This window comes from Anneissia japonica, unplaced genomic scaffold (assembly GCF_011630105.1).
Source record: "Anneissia japonica isolate Jap-2015-1 unplaced genomic scaffold, ASM1163010v1 scaffold287731_len276475_cov178, whole genome shotgun sequence".
NCBI classification, from domain to species: domain Eukaryota; kingdom Metazoa; phylum Echinodermata; class Crinoidea; order Comatulida; family Comatulidae; genus Anneissia; species Anneissia japonica.
The window spans coordinates 166,177-192,331 of NW_022726568.1; the positions used below are offsets into that span (position 1 = coordinate 166,177).

A 26,155-nucleotide genomic window follows, 5' to 3' on the forward strand; every position below is an offset into this window, starting at 1 on the left:
ATTTTATCCTATTCATTATCACTGTGCGCAACTAGAACCAAAATGGGTATTGTAGCGCACAGTGATAAACTGCCCGTCACTGACTTTCATTGTATCCTATACATTATCACTGTGCGCAATTAGAACTAAAATGGGTATAGTAGCGCACAGTGATAAACTGCACATCACTGATTTCAATTGTATCCTATTATTTATCACTGTGCGCAACTAGAACCAAAATTAGGTATACAGGGGTTTATTTATGAATTTGAGTAGCAGGAGAAATTTGAAAGTAACAGGAGAGTAAATCCAAATAGGGCAGGGGTATAGGGGCCCCCAATGAGGTCCAGGGGCAGAGCCCTGGGGGGGGGTCAAGTGGGCGAAGTCCCCTTGCGCTGCAGGGTTTTTTTAACCCCATTTTATGGCATTTCTTTACCTCATTTTTTTAAAAACAGTTTTCAGAATCAACTAGCTGTTTAAAAAAAAATTGATATTTTTACTTATTTTTCATAGATAAATTTTTGGTGATTGCTTTTTTTTTCTGCTTTGCTTTTTATGTTAATTAAACCTTGTTTGTACTCGCGTCTTCATTTTCTTCTTCACATGAACTTGAACTCTGTGCATTGGCATCGGTTTCAGGCACCTCCGTGTCTGATTCATCAACTTCATCAACGATGGGATTGGAAATTTCATTTTCAGTATCTAAATTTTGAAAACATAATAACTAAATATAATTAAAAGCTGGAGAAAATTTCTAGCCTTTGTTTTGTCGTTAATAATGGACAGGCCTACGAATCCCAACTCTAGGGCGCCTAGACAAGGCCCTAGCCTAGGTCTAATCTCAGTTAATTTCGAGTTTTCTAAGAAATAAAAAAATTGTCTGGGAAAGTGAAGGCTAGGGCTACGAAACATTAAAAAAAAAAGAAAATAAATGATAATGTACCTTGTTTTGCACGCTTGGCTGCTGAACTAGGCCTAGGTTGGAAAAACCTCAAAATGGAAGAAGGCGGTGGGCGATCTGCCATGATGAATTAATAATAAATATTTGCATAGGCCCTGTCCTATGCTAGCTCGATTACAAAATAAATAATAAAATCGTTCGCAAATAATAGGCTACGATCCTACCCTACCTAGCAACGCTAGCTAGGCCTAGCCGAAAAAGTACACCGGTCCTGCCGCCAGGCAGTATGAGCATGTGGTGAAGACAAGGGTGAATTTTCTTCGTTGCTGGCCTTGAAGCAAAAAAATCGGTTATCCTTTTTCAGTGCTTCATCCTAGGCTATTTTTGGCGTGTCGCATGTCCTCGATCCCAGAAGAAATGAAAAATGTCGAGCACCCAAACTTTTGTGATGACGTCGTGCCAAAGTAAATGACCTACTTTAAATCGGGCACGTCTTAAAGTCATAGTCGTATCCACTGGAGCTCCCGTAATTATATTTGATAATCGTTTAATTTGCTCCTCCTTCAATGGGTATGATACGGCTAATCCCATATTGTTTTCTAAACATTCAATGTATTTTGTAAAGTCTATTGGTTCCACTTTTAGTGGTGTAAATAAATGTCTTTGAATCAAGCATGGGAAGTTTATTATCGCATTCGTCAATGAATTCAATAATTTTGTAAGACGAGATGGGGGTCCAAATATGGTAATAACTTTCTGTACTAATGCTTCACAAATTGTCTCTGCATCAAGTGATTTTAAAGGTACACAGATTAAAAATTGTGTAATTTCATCACATACTACCATAATGTGTTTGAATCCCGATGATGAAGTTGGCATACTCTTAAAATCTAGACTGAGACTATCGAATGGTCGATAGGCATCAGGTACTCTGTCATGTAGTGGTCGAAGTTTGTCAGTTTTTGGTTTAAATTGCTGACATCTAAGGCAAGCATTAACATAATTACTAATACGTTCAAACATATGAGGCATATAGAAAAGTCGACGGATTGTTAAGTATGTTCGCATTGTACCTTGGTGGTTACTTAACAAATTATCATGGAATTGAGATATAATAGTTTCGGCAAGTGTTTCTGGTATTGCTAATTGTAGTATGAAATCATCACCTTTGTTTTGTAGGAAAAAACGAAATAATAAACCGTTACAAAGTATGTACTGTTCTGATTTTGTTTGAATCGCTCTTGCTGCCTTCTTATCGGCTGGCAGAATATCATGAGGTAAATAATCGTAGACAGGTTTAAAGAATGGTGATGTTTCCTGTTCAATTTGTAATTGTTTAACATCAACTGGCAAATTATAACCTCTGATTATTTTTCTACGGATAACGTCCATCAATTTGTCTAATTCCTTTTGTTTCGGAATGTGTGTTGTTTTAGTTCAGTAATAGTTGGAACCAATGGGCTTGATGATGCGTACAATTCAATTGGTACATCTCTATAGGTTATATCATTATTTTCTTTATCCACAAGTCTCTGTTCCCTAAGTACTATTTGTTGTTTAGGTCTGTCTGGTATTGATAATGGTGGTACAATTAGTGGGTCAGTTGAAGGACGAAGTGTACTAGTTGTAATGAGTGGAGGTGTGGGGGATTGGTGTTGTGTGTCTATTTGTTGTGATGAATGAGGTCGCGTGGCTGTGTAGTACTACCTCCATGGTAGTACTCTGTCATTGATTTGTGTTTGTTTGGGTTTGTAGAGGTCTGGTATTTAATTCCCATTTTCCTAGCATATGACCTAGTTACTGGTCTTGGTCTTGAAACTGTTTGTGTTGTTGGATTTACACTATCATTGGTATCAATTTCAGAACAGTTAAATGCAATTGGTACAATTTGATCAATTTCAGAAGATAGGAAGTCAGCTAGTACTAATTCAGTACTCTTTTTGTATCCAATTTTAAAAACAAAGCCTGATAATCTTAGTATTAGTTTTTGTAGTCGATTTGTGCAAGGTTGGTCTTTAGAGTTCCAAATTTGAACAATGGCTGAGTGATCAACAAATGCATCAAACTCACATCCTTTTAACAAATGCTTAAATGCTGATATGTTAATGTAAAGACCAAATAGTTCTAATTCTGTTACACTGTATCGTTTGCAAGCTTCAGGGAGTACTTTTGAATAATATCCAATTACATGTATGTGTTCTTCATCATTAACGGTTTGTGTTAAGTATGAGCCTGTTGCAGTCCTAGATATATCACTATATATCGTAAATCTACCGTTTTTAGTCGGCATTTTGAGAATTGGTGGCTTAACCATTAGTTCTTTAATTTTATCAAAAGCATTTTGGTGTACGTTAGTCCATTCAAAAGTGCACCTTTTGCTAGCGATTTTGTGTAAAGGACTTAATATGTCTTGTACTTTCGGAAAGAAATTTGATACATAATTTACTACTCCAATAAATCTTTTTGTTTCTTTGGCCGTTTTAGGCCGTGGCAATTTTATAATTGCGGCGCATCTATCACCTAGTGGTGTTATAAAAGCATGTCCTGAATTATTTATCAAAATTCTATGTCCCATGTATTGGACATTTCTAAATAGTTTACACTTCTTGGGGCAAACTCTAAAGCCATTAGATTTGAGAGCTTGTAACACTGAAGTAAGATGATTTCTATGTGATGTCTTATCAGTACTAAATAAAATAATATCATCATGGTGAGCAATACAGAAGTTCTTAGAATTTGGAATATCATTCAAAATTTCGTCAATTTTAGCCTGAAAAATACCTGGTGAAACGTTTAATCCTTGTGCCAACCACTTATAATAATACTGTTTACCACCATGACATGAAGCTATACCTGTGTATTGCTGAGCTTGTTTTGTTAACGGAACACAATGAAATGAGGATTTGAGATCAATTACACTTCCCAGCTAACAAAATAACGTTTTTATAACGTCACGTAAACGTTTATTTAAAACATCTAAAACGTTTTTAAAATGTTTCCATGAAACGTTGTAAAAACGCATTTTTGTGAACAAAAACTGAGTTTTAATGACGTTTAAAAAACGTTTTTTAAAACGTTTATATATCGTTAAAAAACACATAAAAACCGTATTTGTAAAACGTAAAAACGATTTTCTTAAACATTTTGAAAATGTTTCCATGAAACGTTATAAAAAAGCATTTTTGTGAACAAAATCTGAGTTTTAATCACGTTTAAAAAACGTTTTTTAAAAACGTTTATATATCGTTAAAAAACACAAAAAAAACGTATTTATAAAACGTTGTAAAAACATCTAAAACGTTTTAAAAATGTTTCCATGAAACGTTATAAAAATGCATTTTTGTGAACAAAATCTGAGTTTTAATCACGTTTAAAAAACGTTTTATAAAAACATTTATATATCGTTAAAAAACACAAAAAAAAAAACGTATTTATAAAACGTTGTAAAAACATCCAGAATGTTTTTAAAATGTTTCCATGAAACGTTATAAAAACCCATCTTTGTGAACAAAATCTGAGTTTTAATCACGTTTAAAAAAACGATATTTAAAAACGTTTAAATATCGTTAATAAAACACATAAAAACCATATTAATAAAAAGTTGTATAAACGTTTTTCCTGTTGTTGTTCCTGTTGGACATTTTATTTAACATTCTCATGTTCATGGAAAATAATACAGTAATTAAAAAAAATGATAACTGACTGTGGTCTTGCCTGCGTAGTAAATGCAAGTTTAATTAGGCTAAATAACACTAATGCCCAGGCATTATCTAATGTTTCTACCCATCATTTTTAGTAACATTGATGATCCTTTGGTCTGTCTCCTACAACTTCCAGAGATTCCTACGAGCACCCTCAATATTTCCCAATTAATCTTACCGACATCCACACTCATCTTAGTTCTATGAAGCAGCATTAAGTTAGTAACATTGTCCTTAGATAAGCCCTAGGGACGATGTTGTCAACTACCTGTCTGCAGTACTGTATATATTATTTACTTTTCTTTTGAATGTTTGAAAAGTCTTCCTGAAGGCAATTTTCCACTATGTAAATTTATTCGCACAAATCTCAAATTTCCACATACACATATGTGCAGCTTAAACAGCAAAATTCTTGCTCGAGTGAAATTTGGTGGAAATAAATTCGCCTAGTGAAAAATTGCCTTTATGCTGACGATATTAAACACTATACAATTATTTCTCCTATTAAGGATGCTCTACCATTGGTCATTAACACCTATAAGTTGGAACTTTGCTCCCGTTTGGAATGTTGAATTCTAAAAAAAAAAATTATTATCTACCTTAAATTATCACAATATCAAACACACGTTTTAAACATTTGTATGTGTTACATCAACTCACTTTGTTATTCTATCAGTGAAACATACAGTAATATAACCACTTGATAGAAATGAATCTGTAAAATACAGTACAGATAAAACTACTGCAATTTCTTCTGCATGTAAAACTTGTAATGTTACCTTAGAACACCATAGCAGTGCTTACATAACTTTGCAGATGTAAATTATGAATGCCTAACTAGCCTATGTAGGCATTGCCTTTATGATGATTATATACATAAGGAAAAGTCTTCCTGAAGGCAATTTTCCACTATGTAAATTTATTCACACCAATCACAAATTTCCAAATACACATATGTGCAGCTTAAACAACAAAATTCTTGCTCAAGTGAAAATTGGTGCAAATAAATTGGCTTAGTGAAAAATTGCCTTTATGCTGACGATATTAAACGCTATACAATTATTTCTCCTATTAAGGATGCTCTACCATTGGTCATTACGACCTATAAGTTGGAACTTTGCTCCCGTTTGGAATGTTGAATGCTAAAAAAATAATTATCTACTTTAAATTATCACAATATCAAATACATGTTTTGAACATTTGTATGTGTTACATCAACTCACTGTTATTCTATCAGTGAAACATACAGTAATATAACCACTAAATAGAAATTAATCTGTAAATTACAGTACAGGTAAAAACTACTGCAATTTCTTCTGCGTGTAAAACTTGTAATGTTACCTTAGAACTGCGTAGCAGTGCATACAGAACCTTGAATATTTAACTAGCCTAGGCATTGCCTTTATGATCATTATATACATACGGCAAATTTCATCAATCGGAGCCCACTAATTAAGCAAAAACAATTGTATGAATGAATGAATGAATAAAATAGTTAATAAATGAATGAATATATGAATAATTAAATGAATCTCTTATAAACAAATCAATAAGAAAAAAAAATTATGATAGTCCTGAAACGTTATTCTTTTTTTGTCATTAAAGATTTGTTTTGAAATTAAACATTAAGCATCTTTTATATAACAAAAAATAATAGGCCTAACTGTATAACAAGTTAGTAATAAAATAATTATTTAATTAGGTTAAGAAATTAATATACAGGGACGTAGCCAAAAAGGGAAAATGCTGAAGTAAACAGCAGAATATTTATAATAATAATAATAAATGATTAAATACATATTAGTTAGTAAATAATTAATTTTTTTTCTTTTATCATGGTTCCATAATGGTCGCAAAACATTGATCTTATTTTTGTCATTAAATTTTGTTTTGAGATTATACAATGAGTATCTTTTAATTAGTAGATAAATAGTTCTAATCTAAATAAACAATTTTAAAAAATAATTTAAATTGATTATTTAATTAGGTTAATTTTAATATACTGTCCGTCAGAGAAAAAAAAAACTTGGTGCCCACTAGCCATATTCTGCAATGCCAGGGATGCCTGCTGGCTACAAAAAAGGCGCATACTGGCCAAACCTGCTCAACCCGTAACAAAATTTAGGCACCAAAATACAAAATAATAAAATAGCAGGCATGTGAATTTTATTTTACCTACAATAAAAATGAGAAGTCCTGATTCTCTCCATCTGAGGTTGGCAATAAGGTTGGCAATTGATGGTTGGTAATGAGAAATTTTGTGGTCTCCCACTGACGAACTTTGCTGCGTATACACAAGGACTATAAAGTAAAAACCTAAGCCAGTTTTAAAAGTTCGTAATTTACTAGTAAGTTCTGAAAATTGTATTTATCTTTGTATTTATCAATTACTGTATATAAAATACAACTGTACACAGTTGTATTTTATCTGAAAAAAAATAATAGTTTGTAGCCGTGGACTATTACAGACTCTGAGGTTTACGTTGGCAGCTGTATGACTATAGTTTTAGGAATTTTTACACTTCCAAATTTTACAATAAACCGAATCGGTTAACTTGTCCTTTAACATATAAAGAATATGTATCAAGGCATGTCTTCATCCTTTTCCAGATCCATTTCCTGACCTTCCTCTTGTGACATGTTTTTCTACAAAAAAAAAAGTTTGAAATTGGAATCTGTACAAGTTATATCTATATTTTTAGGGTGGATAACTTACCTGCGCAGCCTCAGTAACTGTGAGCATAATATCTACTGAAATGCTGCTTCAAATACTGTACAGTTATTCTTATCAATTTTATTTCCAAATGTCAATTGCAAGGCAATAAATATATTAGTGGAAATATTTTTCCAGGCCTGCAACACACATCAACACTATGGCCAGAAATTCATGCCCAATCCTTATTTAACTGATTTCTGATGGGACTAATGTACAGATCAATCCATTTGGATAGTGCGAGTTGTACAACACAATATTTTGCTACTCGTACCTTTACACCTTTTTTGAATGGTGTGGATTTTAAGTATCTTCCAATTTCTGCTTCTACTTGTTTGTCTGTATGTTTTGTTCCACAAAGTTCTAAAGGAAAGAAAGTGGTTGTACATTGTACATAAGTGGAAGATAAAAATACAAAAATTTAAGAAAAAGTGTTCTCAAGAAGCAAATTAACCATTGCATATAATAAGTTAACCTTACTGTAATGGGAAATCTAACATACAGTGATAAACTTTAGTTTGTATTATTACAACATAAACACACTGCATGTGGTGCAAAAGCAAACAACATGCATTTGTTGGCCAGCTTCCAAGATCTTGTGACGACAAATATTTCCTGGATTTTTTTCTGGTCATGGCACATTATAATTCCATTTTATTGAATGGCCCGTCATTTGTCTATTATAATACTTACAAAATTATTAAAATGAAAAACATAAGAAAACAAGTACAAATAGTGCTTCGCATGTACTCACGAGTAATAATTTTACAAAGGTGAGTGCCTTTGAAGGCCTTCTTTTTGTTTCTACCCTCCATGTTAAATAGTGCATAAAGTTCTGATGTGCCTGCTTTCTTTAGACATTGTCTGACACTATTTCCCAAATCATCTGATACCTGGCGTCTTAAAGTGTTTATCTGAGAGAATTTAAAGCAAAAAGTTAATGAAATACAATACTGATCAAACAAAAAAAATAGTGTTACAGACCCTTTTAAAAATTTACAAATTTTAAGCATCATATATATATATAAAACAGATAATACAGTTAATGGTTATTTGTCGTAAACAGGAAATAATAAAATATAGGAAAAAGGTTACAGCTACAGTATACATTTTAACACTTTTAACATTTGGACACTTTTAATACGGGAACACTTTTTTCACGAAACAAGGGAAAGTATATTTTCATAATAATTATGTGAAAAATAATTTGAACATGCCTGTGTAATGTTTCTGGAGTTGCATGTTTGAAATATGCTGTTTAAATGATAGATATTGATAGAGGATTCAAGTAGTTTACATTTCTACTTTAATTTTAAAGATACCACAAAAAATTAAAAGGAAAAATTAAACATATTATTTTGTAGATTAATGAAATAGGGCACTGGCTGCTTATAAATCAAATCTAGAGTGTTTAGTTGCATTTCTAAGATTATAAATTATACCACCATATACCAGGAAAACCCACATTAAGAGGAAAAGTTTTGGCCGAAGTTGTCCCCTTATAATTAAAGCGAAACACACCACAGTTGCCTTAAAAGTTGCATCCTGAATCCGTTTTTCAAATTCTTCAAATTGTCTAGAATTTGTTATTGGCCAGTCTGCAGGCGCACCAAGTTCAGTTGGTGCATGGATGTTTGTGCTTAATGAAGTATGCAGCATAATCTTCAATTCATTTATGCTTTTCTCCAAGCTGTTGAATTTCATCAGCACTTGAATTTTGAAAGTATCTGGAAGAAGTTCAACAAAAAATTGAGAAAACATTTAGTCTGGTCATTGAAGGGTTTATCTGGGAACAAAAGGATATTATATGTTGTTTTATTGGAAGCGCATTCTACCATGGAATAACATATCCTAAATCGGCTAAAATCATCTGGAATAAAATAATTCGAAATAAACTTGAAATACAATATTACCTTAATTCCTGGCTAGGCCTAGTACCCCTAGCACTGGTGTGCTTGCTCAAGAATGTTGGTCTGACACAGTGTTAGGTCATATAGCTAGCCCTAGCCGAGAATTATCTCCAATACCTAGACAAAGCTCAAAAAAGGATATTTATTTACTTTTTCATGTCAGTGTGCAGACATTGCTTATTAAATAATCACTAATTTATTTGTGATTTGGTCACATTGCACACATTACAATGATTTGATTAGTGGAATTTTTAATCATAAAGTGTTAAGACATATTACCAGAATATACTCTTTTGTTGTCACTTGGTGATGAGCTGGCAATTGTTTCTAAAAAAAGGGGGAAAAATAGGCAGCTTTATTAAAATTATGAGTACGAAATTACCATTATCAATGAAATGGACCACAGTTCAACAGAAATTTATTATTGTACTGTAATATTATTATATTAAAAAGCGTCTTTTTGTAGTCACAAAAATTAGGATTATTTTTAAAATTATGTGCTTGAGCATAAATTAATTCAAAAGCAAAATTTAGTATCAACTTGTGTAATATAAGTACAAGGTACCGTATTAACATGGGTATAAGCCCACCCTGACTTTTGAGAACAAATTTTGAGGTTCATATGGGTATACATTTATTTGTTTTCCAACAACAAAAAATGGCAATAACTGCTTTAACATCCACATGTCTTTTCATGTGTAAACTATGATTTTCTGGTCTTTATTTTAAGTGTTTTATTTTAAAAGTAGTTTTGAAATTATACTGCTTGACTGACATGCACTGGGTGGCATTTTTTCAACACTTTGTATCGCTCTGGTCAAAAAATTAGAGAGTATAAAAAATTATGTTTTATTCGTTTGATTTTGCAAATGAATATTTTACTATTGCATTATAATTTTTTACACGGGAACATATGGTAGCTAAATTATAGGGCTTTACATTTTTCAATTTACATTTTTTGGAATCTCACGTAAAAGCCCACCCTCCAAGCTCAAAGAGAATTCCTGTTCAAATCAGTAAAATTAAACAATATTTAGTATGATGAACTTTAATAGTTACCTCCATGAAATGCATTTTGTCTTGTAAGTGGCCATGGAAATGATCTGCATTCATCATCACTTTCTTCTATTTCAGACAGAGTTACAGTGGATGGAGCAGATAAAAGATCAGAATCATCCAGTGATATCTGGATGGGTGGGGGAGGTTTGATATAGTCTATGTCCATCCACCTGCAAACTAGAAAAACAGTAAACTGTTGGCTATAGTTTTTTCTAACTTTTAGGTGGATTGCATAGTCTGCATTAAACTTGACATCTTTCTGGTTTAAAAGACAGGATATCTCAATTGAGTAAAACATGGCAGCCTTAAAAACCACCACTAGAGTGGAATTACTGACAATTTTAAATCCAGAATGTTTTAATTTTGGAGGATGTGGTCTATATTTAGAAGGTGATCCTTTATTGAAGGGTCATCCAACTGGGAATGATACATGTTTTAATCCACAATTCAAAAGAAAATGCATTCCTTTATTTTAAAGATTATTATTATTATTTCTTTTTAATAGAAAACATACGTACCTGATTGGAATGATGAGCATGGACTTGGAGGGCGTGGCAACTCTGGACATTCCATGTCCTTATCCTCATCAGATTCAGCTTAAAACTATTTTCATAAAAAACTTGTTATTTCCAATTGTACACTATATTTTTCATTGTTTTATTTATTAAATATTTATTGACTCCTAACAATCATGAATTTCAAATTAACTTGCTCATTTTTAAATAATATAAAACTATGAACTTGAGCATGGAAATTTGTGTATTTATAAAATGTTTACCACTAAATTTGCACAAGATAAAGGTATACAAAAAAAATCAGAGGAAAAACCTGCAGCAGCCTTTCTATAATTTTTAGCTTTATCCAGCTTATAATAAACATGGTAAACATTTTTAAAATACACTTCTGTGCTAAGTTCTTACATTGTATGGTATTTCAAAATCTTTTAAGAGACTATACATCTTTAATGAAAATGAAATAAATGATGCATTTCAATTTAGGGCCATGATTTTGAGATCTTTTATAGGGGACTACAATGAAAACTAGACTTACTTCTTTCACGCTACGCAATAAATGGGGCCTAGGCCTAGAATTGATTTGCATGATATTTTATTCTTGACTAGGCATAGGCCTAGCATATTCCTCGTTTTCACGAGGAGATACTCTTGACAACAGTAGGCCCTAGCCTAGATAAAGCTAATTTTGGGCAATTCTGCCACATGACAACTATATTTTTATACATATATAAATATATATTATGGCGTAATAAATGAAATGGAAAAAATTAAATGAAATTAAACATGCTTACCTAATAAAATATGATTTAAATTGAACTGCCTTTTTACTCACCTACCTCTCCTTGCTAGATGAAAAAAGTTTTGTCGGCCACGCATCATTGTCATGAAGGAAGGGTCCATTCATCAGAGAGGTACAATTCGTTAAATTAACCAGTAACAATCAAGGACGAGTATAAAAACTGCCTTTCGTTGTTTGTTTCTTTGGTTTTTTTTCAAATGCGTGATATCAAAGGTCCTTACTTGTGTTTCCTCTTATAATTATCTTATATTCTGTTATATATAAACGTTACATAACAGTTTATTATTAATTTCTTCAAGGTTTTTCAAACGTTATTCTCAAAAGGCTTTAAGACGTGCTTCATACAACATTTTAATCATCTTTAAAATAACTAATTTAAAACGTTTCAACGATGTTCAATACCAGTTATTCAAGCAATGTTTTAAAGAATCCATAAAATAACAGTACTGTATATATATAATATAACAGTTCATTTAAAGTTATTCATAATAGTACATTTTGAGAAAACGTATATTGATTATAAACGTTTCTTCAAGGTTTATCCAACGTTATTCTAAGAAGGCATTATAAGAAGACTTTAAATTAATCAATAAATAAGGTTTCTATAATGTTAATTAAAATTTATTCATACAACGAGTTAAGAACGTGTTCTCAGAAGGCATTAAGAAGACCTTTTAAATAACGTTTTCAAAAGGTTGATTAACAGTTATTCATACAAAGTTTTAAGACATCTTTAAAATAACTAATTCAAAACGTTTCTAAAATGTTTAATGACAGTTATTCAAGCAACGTTTTAAAGAAGCCATAAAATAACACATATGAAACGTTGCATACCAGTTCATTTAAAGTTATTCATAAAACATTTTTGGAAAACATATAAATAACAAATTCAAAACGTTTCTTCAAGGTTCATCCAACGTTATTCTCGGAAGGCATTAAGAAGACCCTTAAATAATCAATAAATAACGTTTCCAAAGGGTCAATTAACAGTTATTCATACAACGTTTTAAGGCATCTTTAAAATAACTAATTCAAAACGTTTCTAGAATGTCCAATACCAGTTATTCAAGTAAAGTTTTAAGGAAGCCATAAAATAACACATATAAAACGTTGCATAACAGTTCATTTAAAGTTATTCATAAAACATCTTTGGAAAACGTATAAATAACAAATTCAAAACGTTTCTTCAAGGTTGATCAAAAGTTATTGTCAACAACTTAAAAATAACCAACAAATAACGTTTTATGAAGGTTCTTAAAAAGTTATATAGAAAATGTTTTTAAAAACCTTAAAAATTCCAAATAAATTGCACTTTTTTAATGTATCAATTAAACATTAGTCAAACCAACCTTAATTAAATCGTTTTTAAAACGTTTTTAATTAACAGGTTTTAGAAAAACCACAACTTAACCTACAAAAAACGTTTTCAAAACGTTTTGTGTTAGCTGGGTTATGACTTTACCATTAGCGTTTCCTATTGTCTTTATACAGTAGTTTCAACTAGTTGCGGGTTTATACGTTTGATTCTGGAATTTAAGTACCCAAAATCTGTAACGACGCGTTTATCAGTTGAGTTTTTCTTGGAAACTAGTAGTACAGGTGACATGTACGATTGATGTCCTATTTCTAGAATTCCCAATTTAACTAATCTGTTTAGTTCTGTGTCAATTTTCTTTTTGTCTTTGTAGCGAAATATGATCGTATGAAAAATGGGTTATAATTTGTTAAATGAATGTCTGCTTGAAAGTTAGGGCAACTGGAAAGTTCACCCATACAGTGAAAATGCTTCCCTATGTTTAGTTAGTGTATCATAGATGCCATCCTTTTCAGTATGGGATAAAATGCTGTCACTAAGATCAACATATTTCCTGAGTACTTCTTGTTCTGTCATTGAAGTTAATGGATCGTTCATTTCTAAATGTGGATATTTTCTTAAGTTATCTTGCTTGATTTTTAGTTTGTCAATTGGTAGTTCATTAGTTACAGTTACAAGGTTAGTTAGGTGAAGATTAGCAACTGATTTGTATTTTGATATCGATACATTTCGTTTAGTTTAGTTTTCTACAATCAAAGCGGAAATTTTAGATTTGTGACTTTGTATTGATAAATCAAATTTTAACATGTACTTGGCATATAAGTATTCACCGTTCCCTAAAGAAAATTTAGTCGGTTGTACGAGTGTAGGCGTAAGCTGTGACAAATACTTTGAAGATTGGACATAGGATTGAGATATTAATGTCTTTGTAGCACCGCTATCAAATAAAGTCAAAACACTTTTGCCATCAGGTAAATTACCTTTAACATAATTTTTAGCATTTAATTGTAAATCAACCTTATCTGAATTTTCGAGATATTGCGCCTTGTGTGAATGGAATGCTTGTTCCTGTTTGTTTGCACTAAGTATTTTATGGGGACTCAAATAATTGGCGCAGTTGTCTAATCCCCTTAGTGAAAATGTGAGTTTTGTCGTCTGTTGGTATAAACTGTCTGAAAATTTTGTTGAGGTGGACGTTGCTTTAATTCGGTGGCACGTTGTCTATATTCACGCCAAACGTGACCTGGTTTAGAACAATAATGACAAACTATATACCTCGTTCTGTTGTTAAATCGAGGCCTAGTTTGGCGATATGGGCTTGGGCTTCGACAGGAATTATTAGTTCTTGGTGCATGGTGTCGTTCGACTGAACGTGAACGCCTAGGGCTATCAGTGGGCCTATTCAAGTTATATTTAGCAGTTGCAAGGTCAACTTTTAATGCATTAAGTTCATGTGTAAGTGTTGCAATTTCAGATGTTTCTTGAATATTGAAATTGATTTTTCGTGGCTTATCCTCCACGGACAGATCAAGGTAATTTTGAGCACTAGTTACTAGATTATCACGTGTGGCATCAGCCGGTATTGACATAGCAACTGCTGCTCTACATTTAGGTGGTAGTGTTGCAATAAATTTATTTTTTATCTGTGGATCTGCGTATTCTATTCTGTGTGCTGCCTGTTTGATATGGGTAATATGCCTTTCAGCACTATCCCCTGTTTGGTAAGGGATTGAGTGTGGGCGTACACTGATTTGTTTTTGCTAAACCTGTTAATAAATTGAGTTTTCAAGCTATCCAATGTGTCAATGTCTTTCCTTGGATCCATAGCCTAGTCTACGCTTAAATATGCTAATGATATTTTGTAATGCACCATCATCTGCAGGATTTTGTAGCGTATGGGCTTCTAAGTAGTCCATTAAGGAAAGAAAGTGCGCACTACATTGATGATGGTCTGTTGTTTCACCATCATAGCGTTTAGGTAGGAAATCTGTCTGTGTCAATTGAGGGGCTTGTGGCACTTGGTCTACCATTATGATTAAATTAACAAATTAGATTTTAAAAAAATATGGTAATGCAAATACATTAACTAAACTCAATTGTTCAACGGAGGCAGCAAATGCAATGATTGAAAATACACTCAAAACTCTGTCACACATTGATGGAATTTAACAATACATTCAACTTTCCCATTTACTTCATTCTTGATAAACAAAATGCAAATTCCAAGCAAACAAAAGTTCAGTAAAGAAATGAAATTTAAGGGAATTTAAATGTTCAAAGTTTAACGTTGGCCTAAAGTTCAAAAGTATAGAGCTTTTTCCAACGTCATGGGGTGAAGTCCAAGTGAAGTCGGCTTGTCTCGAATCCTAATATCTTGCGGTCATCTGTCGGCTTGATTGAATCCTATTTTGTGTCTGTTTCGTTTTGTTTGTTACGTTGTAGGATTTCGGCTGCTAATTGCAGACATGCCTAGCAATGATTTCATGGTTGAATCTCAAGTCCCGCATCACTGGGATGACGGTGACGTCATCCCAGGGCGCAGCGTCATAGGTCATGACCGCCCTTGCACATGGGATCATGTGATCGCCAGAACCTGTTGATCAGGTGACTGCCAGCTGACCGGCACTACACATTTTAAAATCTAAAAACAAAACGACTAATAACGTTACAAATCACAAAAAACATACCTTTAACTAAATATCTGATGTACATTAATAACTGACTTGTGTTTACAAGCCAAAAACTAAGCAAGCACATAAACTAACATATACATACTGTAGGACCATCAGTTTTCATGGCCTCCCTTACTTGCTCCCTAAGAGCCATACTGGCATGATGATAGTTTGTAGTTGAAGACTCTCTGGTCACGAGTCAGGCCATTCCTTCCTGAATATAGTCATATCAGATTAGTCATCAGTGGGTAGGCCGGGTCTCTAATTAATAAAAGTGGTATATCTACACCCTGAATTTCTTTGGTTAAATTTGGCTGAAAGGCTGTGCCATTCTTAAGTTTGTCATACATAGACGAGTGACGAAGAACTATTGTGTCATGAACGCTCCCCGGCATACCTACATATGTGTCATAGAAGCATCCATTGGCGTCTATTGCTGTCACCACTTGAGGGAAACCACATTTTTATTTAAATTGCTCAACATTCCGCTGAAAATACAAATAAATTGTATTTGTTTATCATGCAAAATTTACAAAAACATATTGAAACAAAAAACCTACATGGTACTGTGTTAAAAATACGTAAAAACTGAATTATGAAGACAAGTCTACCTAAAGAAGAACCGACAGCTTATTAATCGTAATTTAGAATAATATGTACTGTATGTCTCTAGCAACATCAGACATAAAGGTTCAAGCAAGTAACAAACATGAGTCAGTTCCTGTATTTATTTATTCACTCACTCACAAACATGCATGTATTGCAATCTCATTTGTTCAATGTTAAAATTAAATAAGAACACATTTCATAATAAAACAATTTTCAGTGATGGAAGACATCATAAATGACAGGTTTTTCCAATTTCATTTGGCACAACAACATTTTAAAAAGTAAAAGTCAAAAATAAATAGTTAACTTACTAAATAACTGTTCACCTTCAGGAAAATGGATGTATTTTGGCATCAACACTCTCTCGATGGCCCTGATTACTTCATGATAACATGTACAGGCTGTTGATCTACCAACACCAAACTGGTTGGCAAGAGTCCGGAAAGCTACACCAGTCGCTAAACTATACAATGTGAGCGCGACCATATGGTCTGGCGGCAACGGGTTTCTGATTGCTACTTCCTCTCTCAATTTCCGGTCTAAGTTGATCGACAATGAACACAAACATTGCACGATTCATCCTATTTGTAAACAGAAAATACTTTCAAATTCTTACATTAACTTAAAATAAATATGTACAGAAATAGGGAAGAAAATTACAGTAAATTGAAAATAAATATCAAATATATCATTACAAAAATGATGTCAATTAAAAAAATTAAAATTTATATTAAAAAAACAATTTATCATTCATTAAATAAAAAGTGAATTAGAGAATAGGAAAATACTCTAGGCGTCAATAATGTTTTTAACACTAAGATTTGGCCATCCTACAAGGCAAGGCCTAGCTAGTAGTCCATAGTAGTAGTACATAGTAGTAGGCCTAGTCCCACTAGCTAGGCCTGGGCTAGAGCCTAGCTGCTCCTGCAGAGTAGCTAGTAAGTAGCAAGAGGGATATAATAATTATTTATTTTTCAATAATCAAGACAGAAGAAATGGAGATTTATTTCTTACCTGAAATTTGCCAACCAATCAGAGTCATCCCACTTTAATAGCACTGTCTTTTCCCACCATCTTCGGTCCCACTTATCTTTAATCCACCACTTCCTAAGCCTAGGTCGACTACGGCGATATATGTGGAGAAGAGCTTTCAAACGCTGATGCTGGGGGCTTGGAGCCGCCATGCTCTCTCCATGTTTCTTATTATGGTAACCTATCGCCGTTTTATCCCAAATAGAGCATTCACAAGAGCAAACATTGTAAGTAACTGTAAATTATGATTTGTGTCGGTATCAATATCAAAAAATGGAATAATCAGCGGTAAAATCGGAAGCAAACTGCGAGGTAACATGATGTAAATACACTCTGTAAAATATTTCATGCGATGTACATGTGATCTACGCATGTCTACAAGTGTTGTTTGATGTGACGTAAATTGATTTCCGGTCGCCTCGAAAGCGGTAGCGAACGCAGTTCGATCAATTTTCTATCTAACAAAATCTCGCTCACGACCCAGTGCTTCAACCACTCGCGATCAATGGAGACATGTGAACGAGACTTTATACTCTTATAAACTATAATTCTACAAGCAAACATCAATTATTACCGGTTCGGGCATCTATGCCTCTGTATCAGTATTATCATGGTATTATTCAATGACAAATTCAGACGGTCAGTCTTCAACAATAACTTCAGACTGATTAGAGGGTGCACATCACTTAAAATTACCTGAGATCAGATACAGGACTAATTTATGCTAAACTGTTTAATAGCATATCTGTCAAATCGTTTTTACGCAGTAACCGGATATGTAAATTTCATCACTGTGACGTATGGGACATTTTTAGATAAGATAAGAGATAAGATGAGCTTTATTGGTGTATTCACATATAAAAATACATAAACAGAAATGTTTCTTAAATCTGGCATGAACACGTCAACACCAACAAACTAATTACAAAAGCAAAGAAATTGTAACGCATCTACTCATTACATAATTTAGAAAAATTATATATAAAAATATTTTAAATATTTAATATTAATTAAAATTAAAGTTATTACGAAAAATTTCATTTACAACAAATTGTATTGAATATTAATTAAAATTATAAATATTTTATGAAAAATTGTATTTACAATAAATTTAAAAGAATTCAATATCAAAAATATCAATTGCGGTTCAAATATATATCAAAAATATAAAAATTGCACAAGAATACAAGAAAACTAACAATTACAAACATACATACACACAAAAATACACCAGGTACATAAAAAACTTGTGCAAGTCAAGAATCAATTATAATTATAAACTACAAAAATAAAAGCACAAGAATTACAAAAACAACAACAATAAAAGCAGTAACAGAAAAAAACACAAATAAACTTGACTAGCTTACAATGGCGCGGCGAGTTTCCAAGTCCAATCATAAACATCCAGGATATTATTATTTATTTTAATTTCAATGAAGATAACTATCGCTTGACATTCAAGTTGTATAAATGAATTTCATTGGGTATGGGCGAACATCTGAACCGTTTAGTCCTGGTTCGAGGCGGTAAAAGAATGTGCTAGGACAAGTACTTTGTGTAGAGGGTGAGTACAGTTCTATCATTAAAAACTGTATTGACAGTCTTCAATATTTTCTCGTTATACGACGATTCAATGTTGATTAATTGTTCACCAATCAATCTCCCAGCTCTTTTGTTTATTTTGCTAATTCTAAGTTTATCTTTTTAACTCTAAGTTTATCTTTTTGCAGGATATTACCAAAGTAACAGACTTCGCAGTACAGTAATACACTGCGAATTACTGAGTTGTAGAATAACTTTAAAATAGTTCTATCTATGTGCAAGTATTGCATTTGTTTTTAGTATAAAATACTTTGATTAGCCTTGCAAAAACCTTTATTGACATTTGATTTGATTTGACATCTATTATACAACCAAGGTATTCGTATTCTTCAACCATCTTTATTGCATTTCCATTAATTGTAATAGGAGCCAATGTTTCTGCCTTTTTCCTGAAATCTATGACCATTTCTTTTGTTTTGTTTACATTCAGTTTCAAGTTATTTTTACTACACCAATCAGCAAATTCATGCCCTACTCTTCTATATTTAGTTTCATCACCATCAGTTATGTAACCAGAGATGACTATATCATCTGCATACTTTATCACTGTACATTATTTTGAATTAACTTGAAAACTACTAGTGAAAAGTGAAAATAACATAGGTGAGATTACTGAACCTTGGGGTGTACCAATACTAGTGATTTTCTGTTCAGACAGGGTACCATTCAGTTTCACATGCTGTGGTGTGCATATAAGGAAATTATATATCCATGATATTAATATATTATTCACATTCATTTTTTTCAGTTTCTGTACAAGTAATCGAGGCTCAATAGTGTTAAATGCACTTGAGAAATAGACTCTGATTGAATAATACAGTAAGGTATAAATGTGGGCTAACTCCTGACTGCAGTATTTTAATACACGGTTACATATTCCATCAGGGCCAGTACTTTTACCAATTTTTACCTTAGAGAAAAACATTCATACAACACTCTCATTTATTTTTACAGGGTTTACTGAAGCAGATTCATTTTCATTTAAATTAGAGACTACATTCTCTGTCACAGATAATTCATTATCGAATTATTATTTTTAAACTTTTGGAAATACACTGAGCATTGACCAACATTAATTTCTAATTTGTGGTAGGTGTGGGATTGGAGTTCCACAGTTTGTGGCTGGTATCCAGAAATATGGGGTTCTACATCATTAGGCAAACGAGTGGTGAAAGTAATTTGTGATGTTTGATAATTGCATCCGTGGATTAAGGATGTGAAGAAAGGATGAAAGGCTAATCACAAAATTATGGTCCGTCTTATTTTACCTAGAGTGAAGTCGACAGGCATGAGTGATGGTTGAGGTTTACAGACGGTACCTTCCGACATAGGCGAAGGATGCGACTAATCTGAAACCGCAGGACTTTAGGTTTCTTGATTCAACTCCCAAATCATATGGACGAGCAAAAGCTCCTAAGTGCTTCAAGTTCTTCAGACTTGTGTTGTAGGTCGAGAAGTTTGTCTCTTGCATACTGGGAAGGCGGCTTTTGATGGTAGCAACAAATGGGCCTACAGCACCATTATAACCCTTGAAGGAAGGGTAAAAAATGTTGTTGTATTCCTTATGACGGAATATTAAACTGCTCATGTATGTGGCGGGGAAGAATACCATCAGGATCCAGGTGGATACTATCAGAATAAGTGCAAACAGTCGTTTGGTTGGGCTTGGGGGATCCGATTGGTTTGTTTTCAGGTGGTGCATTGGTGATTACTACCTTTGAGGTCCTTTCAGCATTTTGCCAAATCATCTCTAAATAAATGTGTTGCTGCTGGCATGGTTGGCTTACATATTTGCGTGTATCATTCATTAAGATTTGATTTTAGGTTATCCCGGGCGTAACATGCTTAATTCAAAATTAGCATGTGCTAATAACACCTTGATATCTTATACAGTTGTAGGGGTGTCCCCTACAAGTTTTCGGCTGTCCGCAATTTCAGCTACTACTACTACTACTACCACTACTACTATTACGAAATGAAAAACGATTTGTGCATGAACACCTATGAATTTTGTTTATGGGCTCTGCCTCGCTTTGCCTTTTAATTTAATTTTACTCTCTCACTTGGTATTGCATCTCACAATATTCTTCAGTTACAGCATACAAGTTTTATTGCTCTTCCGTGTAAGCGAGGTTACAAGTCCTCGGCTTGACAGTCATTGTGTAACAGTAGTTGGCAAAATGTCAGATAAATATGGCGAGGCTGTTTTTATGCCGAACTTATTTTTTGAAAGATTGTCAGTGGAGGGCAGAAAAAAAATAAAAATTATAATTTTGTTTTCTTATTTAGCAGAGTTTGGCCAAAAACATCCAGATGGAGGAGAAAATGAAAATAAAATTTTATTGGTTAAGTAAGTGAGATGCTTGAAATTTGTATAATTAGGAAAAAATATACACGTAAACCTTTTATTTTTGCCGATTTCAAAAATTTCTATTTTTTCATGGCAGCAGGTGCGCTAATTGGGCAAAAATAAAATTTAATTTGTATTGTATTTCAATTTCTATCAGAACCACATCCAAAGTCTTAAAACTGGTTGGCGCTAATATTTTCCTTTTAACTAATTTTTCAACTGATCATACGTTACTATTTGCTCTACATCAATTTGTCTCAACTGTTGAGCTGCATTCTCTTGCAGTAAGTGCCCCATGAATTTTTTCTTTCATCCCAATTTAAAAATTTTACAAAGGAGTCCAGCCATTCATCCATGTCCTATGCAGCCAGTGGGCCTAAATCTGTTGTTATTGTTCACCATGAGTCTGTAGTTAAAACAGGTATGCCCTGGTCTTCCACCATGTGGCAGTGTGAGGTATCCACCTTACTTCCCATACAGGAACGCATCATCGTGAGACTTATTCTTCTAATCATGGTACTTTTATTGTCCAATAACTGCCACTAACACATCTCCACGTTCTACTTCCAATCCCATACTCTAAATAGAGGTCACTCATTTCTCCACATCTAAAAGGAGTGGGGGGGGGGGTGATCACTTTACTACTATGTATTTATCATTACTTTGTCTAGAAAAGAAATACTTCTGAGTTAAACTTGGCCTATATAGGAAACCTCCGCTTCACATGAACCTGATTCGTACGGGCCAGCCTTTCAAGCATGAATTTTCATGTTCAATTGTTTTGGAACATTTGAGGTAAATTTTGTATTTATTGTTCGTAATGTTTATGAAAAACTAAATGAATGATATGATATCCTTTCTGACCCTATGTTTGAATCATGCATCTTTATTTTTTTTAACATGATCAATATCACAACAATACTTAAGTACAACTATAAATATGTAATGAATCCTTAACAAGGAAGCCTCCTTTCTCTATATCCCTCATATCCCCCAACCAATTTTTCTGTAACAATGTCCACTACCACTTTCAATTAAAAGCAGTCTCTACTCAGAGGTGATAACATTTTAATATTTATTCAGTCATTTGCAGGCATTTAGGTAATTGAAAATATTCACATAAAGAATAGATACATGGCTTAAAAATCAGAACACCCTAAAGGAAATAGCAAATACAGGTCTCACTCCAATTAAAGACCCCACTCCAAAAGGATCACTTACAATTAAAAACTTCTTTTTGAGTCCACATTGATTCCTGTTTTATCTTTACAAAAATAATAACCAAAGTTGCAAAGACCACCGAAAATTCTGATACCAAATGTGTTCTTTAATTGGAGGGAGACCAGTAGTTAAATATTATAATTTTTATATTGTACAGCACACATATTGGTGGTATTGCAAAAATACACTGATGTTTAATATGCCTGAATATTCCAGAAATATATATTTTTTGTAAGACTTTTTACCAAAGTATTGCGCATAGTTGGCATTTATACTGTCATTTCATTGTATCAAAAATGCAATTTAGTTTTTTACATTTTTCTAATACCTGTTGTTTGAGTAACATGTGTGATATATAATAGAACTCACTGCTTAAATTTGTCTATGATTTATTTTATGTACAGTTCACACTCCAATTTGTAACCTCTTTAATTCCAAAACCCCTCTGTTTTTCCAAAGTTCCAACCAATAATCCTCCGTCTTTTAACACAAAGCCAACCAATTAATGTAGTTGGAGACCAAGCCTGGAGACCACCCCAAATTTTCAGATCCTATAGGTGGTCTTGATTTGGAGGGTAAACTGTATTAAGTAATGAACTAACATTTCATTTAGAGTCTGTAAATCGAGCACTTTACTATTTTATAGCTTATGTAAAACTTATGTATAACATAATTATTTATATAATATTATTATATAATATAATATATACAGTATAATTATCACTTTTTAATAGAGGTGACAATCCTGTCAACCAACCTTTGATGACTTGCTTTGTAATCAAGGAGGTATGTAATCAGGATTATTGCAATAATTAGATTTTTACCAATAAACGGTTAACACATCATGAAACGTTTAATTCTTCTTGTTTACCGTGTGGACAAGTTAATTTAAATGTCTTTAAATGTGTTTAGAGCAGGGCTGTGGGTACGAGAACTGCTCCAATTTTACGTTAGTATTATCCGCCCTGTCATGGAGTACGCCGTTCCTGTTTAGGGTACTTGTACATCCGGTGTACAATCCAAAGCTCTAGAACAAATACAACGAAGAGCGTTCCGCATTATCCTCCCCTGGGTTAGTTACAATCGGGCCCTAGCAATCTCTGATCTCCCTGACCCCACTGAACACCACACCCAATTATGCCAACAATACTTTGAAAAAATTAAACATCTAACCCACACACTGCATGATCTTTTGCCAACAGAACAGGCTATTAATTATAATCTCAGGAAAATAAATCAGTTACTACGCCCTAAATTCAAAACAGAAAGATCTAAAAAATGTATTATTAACCATTTCGGGTGTGCCGTTCCGTGACAACAATAACCAAAGCATTTTTTTTTTTTTATTCTGCAGTGATTTGTATTGTTTTTACTTTTTTATGTAATTGTAGAGCTTTTTATCTGTATATCTATATTATTATTCTACTTCAATTTGGTGTAGATTTTTATATCTTGACAGATTGCAATAAAGTGAATTTTGAATTTGCGATTAGCAGCTAAAAAAAATGTAACCTATTGATAGAACATGTTGTGTGGTATTTTTAAACTTTAAAAATTATAAAACTTTAATTATTTGTGCAAAAAAATGTTTAAAAAGAAGGTGGTACATTGATTCCACATGTGCATAAAATGATGAAAATTTTCATTTGCAATTAATTTATTTTGAGTAGCTACGACATTTTAAAAATATTTTACACCAGTTTGTTAATATGTAATAAATTTTATCTGAAAATATTAAAGAGAATCTTCTTTCATTGTGTGTTCATTCAAAGGTCATCACTATTGTGCGTATTTAAGTGTACTTTCAGCAGCTAGTTGAATCAAATGTTGCTTAAATATTTCCACGAGGTGCCGGTCCTGTTCTCACCATTGCTGGGAAAAGTTTAAATCCTGAAAAATACAAAATATTACAAATAATATATACAGCAGCATTGTACAACCTGTAATACAAATACAGTAGTTGGTGAAGTAAGGTACAGTATACATCACTGTTTCTAGAGCAAACAGAACACTGCTCTTGCTCAATCATCAAGACACTAAATATTACAAAACATTATTTAAATCAACCTTAAACAATTTAAATTTCTCAGAAACAATTAAGAAATACAAGTATCAGCTAAAGTTAAAAGGATAAGGGCTGCTATTCTTAAACCAGTGTACTGTTGCTAAATGTTAACTGAGTAATTAGCACAAGAATGTGGCACTGCAGTATTGTATACTTTAGCACAGAGGAGCCGTAATTTTATTACTCATAACTTTAGCAATATTAAGTCGATTCCAGTAAATGATCATTTTGAAGCTTATAATTTGTGGCAAAGACGAGCCAAACCAGTCACTCATCGCAAAAATCGATTTTGAGTTATTAATACAGTGTTAGAGAGTAAAATAATAGCTATAAAATGGTAAAAAAATCGTTCAAATCGGACATTTCCTTATGAAGTTACAAGCGTTTAATCACACAGCTCTTTAAAGAACAATATATGAGAAATCAGCCTTCAAAGTTTATGATTTCAGGCATTTCTCATGCAGAAACTATCTTTAAATCCTTAAAAAGTGTTGTTTTAACATTGAAAATGGGGAAAATAACAGCATAGAATGATGTATAGATATATAAAGGTTAGTTTAGTGCAATAAAATAGATTTTTAAAAATTTGACATTCCAGCATGTTTTGGCCATTTTCTCTAACACAATTTGCGACGAGTGACTGGTTTGGCTTGTCTTTGCCACATTTGGAGAATGTGAATATAATTTAAGACAATTTTTATGTTTTTTTTTGTCACTAATAATAGGTCTACTGGTTTTGGCATGGCAAGCCCCATATTATTATAAACAGTAATACAATACAAAAAAGATACATTCAACTCCATGTAAACACATTCGCTGCCAGCGAAGAGTATACTCGCCCCACAGGGTGTTGCTGAGGGCGCTAGGGACAACTAACTCATCAAAATGGGGGTAACATTCTAGCATTCATTACTTCATTGTATACATTCTAGAACCATAGCTGATGGTTCGGGGAAACTACACCTAGAGGAAAACATAAAATAACTTATATGTTTGTTGTGCTATGTTGCCAAATGTACACTCGATTGCACATATACCAAACTATGCAAAAAGGGAACGAGAAAACTCCCTTTGCTGTCCTCAAATATTTCTCTGCCAATTTATTAGACACACCATTTTGATGATATATGACTAGATGAAATTTCAAAAAAGTATGTTTGTACATGTATACTTTTTTTGGCGCAAAGGAAAGAACCTAAAAAAAAAGGTCTGGTAGTCACCGTGTTAAATTACAAGAGCTAGGATACTATAGCTCTGCTGTTTACAAATGGCTTCGAATTTTCTCTATCCTAGCTACAACTTGCTGAATTGTACTTGGGCATTATTTGCACACTCTTTATCCTTTTTCAACACCTACTCTATATCCAATTGATTAGTTCCCTTGAATAATTAAAATTTAATGAAGTTTTCCATTATATTCCAGAAAAAAAAACAACCAATGGAAGTGAAGCAATACATTAGGATGTAGTGTGAATGTTTTTTAAACAGGAGATTTACTATATTACAGTAGTAAATAATATATTCAGTCAGTACTAATCCTGTGAATATTTTACAAGGGGGTTATATACAGTAGAACAAAATAATGTCGGTTTAATCAAAATTATTGCCAAGGAATCAATTAAATCAAGGAAACTATAACAAAAAAAAAAATCATTTTTTTAAATTATATTAAAAATCAATGAGACCCTAGAACATTGCTCTTATACACATCT

General features: G+C 32.8%; 3 protein-coding genes across 4 annotated transcripts in view; 1 reads left to right on the forward strand and 2 right to left on the reverse strand.

The window, feature by feature from the left end:
• The window catches only part of LOC117113306 (monomeric sarcosine oxidase-like), a 33,880-nt gene extending 23,013 nt beyond the window's left edge, over nucleotides 1-10,867 (forward strand). The window contains exon 7 of the mRNA XM_033256617.1: nucleotides 10,769-10,867. Within this exon, the coding sequence (XP_033112508.1) occupies nucleotides 10,769-10,864 (96 nt within the window). The 3' untranslated portion in view covers nucleotides 10,865-10,867. The remainder of the gene's footprint in view (nucleotides 1-10,768) is intronic.
• Nucleotides 7,042-10,913, reverse strand: LOC117113307. Of its 2 annotated transcripts, XM_033256619.1 has the most exons (5): nucleotides 10,252-10,770; nucleotides 8,816-9,531; nucleotides 8,049-8,208; nucleotides 7,569-7,657; nucleotides 7,042-7,227 (listed from the first exon to the last, which is right to left on the reverse strand). In XM_033256619.1, the coding sequence occupies exons 2-5, from the start codon at nucleotides 9,053-9,055 to the stop codon at nucleotides 7,165-7,167; spliced, it is 552 nt and encodes a 183-aa protein (XP_033112510.1). In that variant the 5' UTR covers nucleotides 9,056-9,531; nucleotides 10,252-10,770; the 3' UTR covers nucleotides 7,042-7,164. The 2 variants fall into 2 exon arrangements, with proteins under 2 accessions (XP_033112510.1, XP_033112509.1); XM_033256618.1 differs by lacking the exon at nucleotides 10,252-10,770 and adding an exon at nucleotides 10,782-10,913 and having other exon boundaries at nucleotides 7,042-7,657.
• Nucleotides 10,914-22,027: 11,114 nt separating this feature from the next.
• LOC117113309 overlaps nucleotides 22,028-26,155 on the reverse strand; it is a 9,440-nt gene continuing 5,312 nt past the window's right edge. The window contains exon 3 of the mRNA XM_033256620.1: nucleotides 22,028-24,268. Coding sequence (XP_033112511.1) covers nucleotides 24,242-24,268 — 27 coding nt within the window. The 3' untranslated portion in view covers nucleotides 22,028-24,241. The remainder of the gene's footprint in view (nucleotides 24,269-26,155) is intronic.

Bases quoted from the DNA above. Each gene is read 5' to 3' on its own strand.
- LOC117113307 (XM_033256618.1), bottom strand. From the start codon at position 9,055: ATGTTTTCTCAATTTTTTGTTGAACTTCTTCCAGATACTTTCAAAATT. The intron at 8,209-8,815 runs GTGTGTTTCGCT...AAATTCTCTCAG, and splicing joins CAACTTTTAAGGCAACTGTG to ATAAACACTTTAAGACGCCA. The intron at 7,658-8,048 runs GTGAGTACATGC...TCTTTCCTTTAG, and splicing joins CCTTTGTAAAATTATTACTC to AACTTTGTGGAACAAAACAT.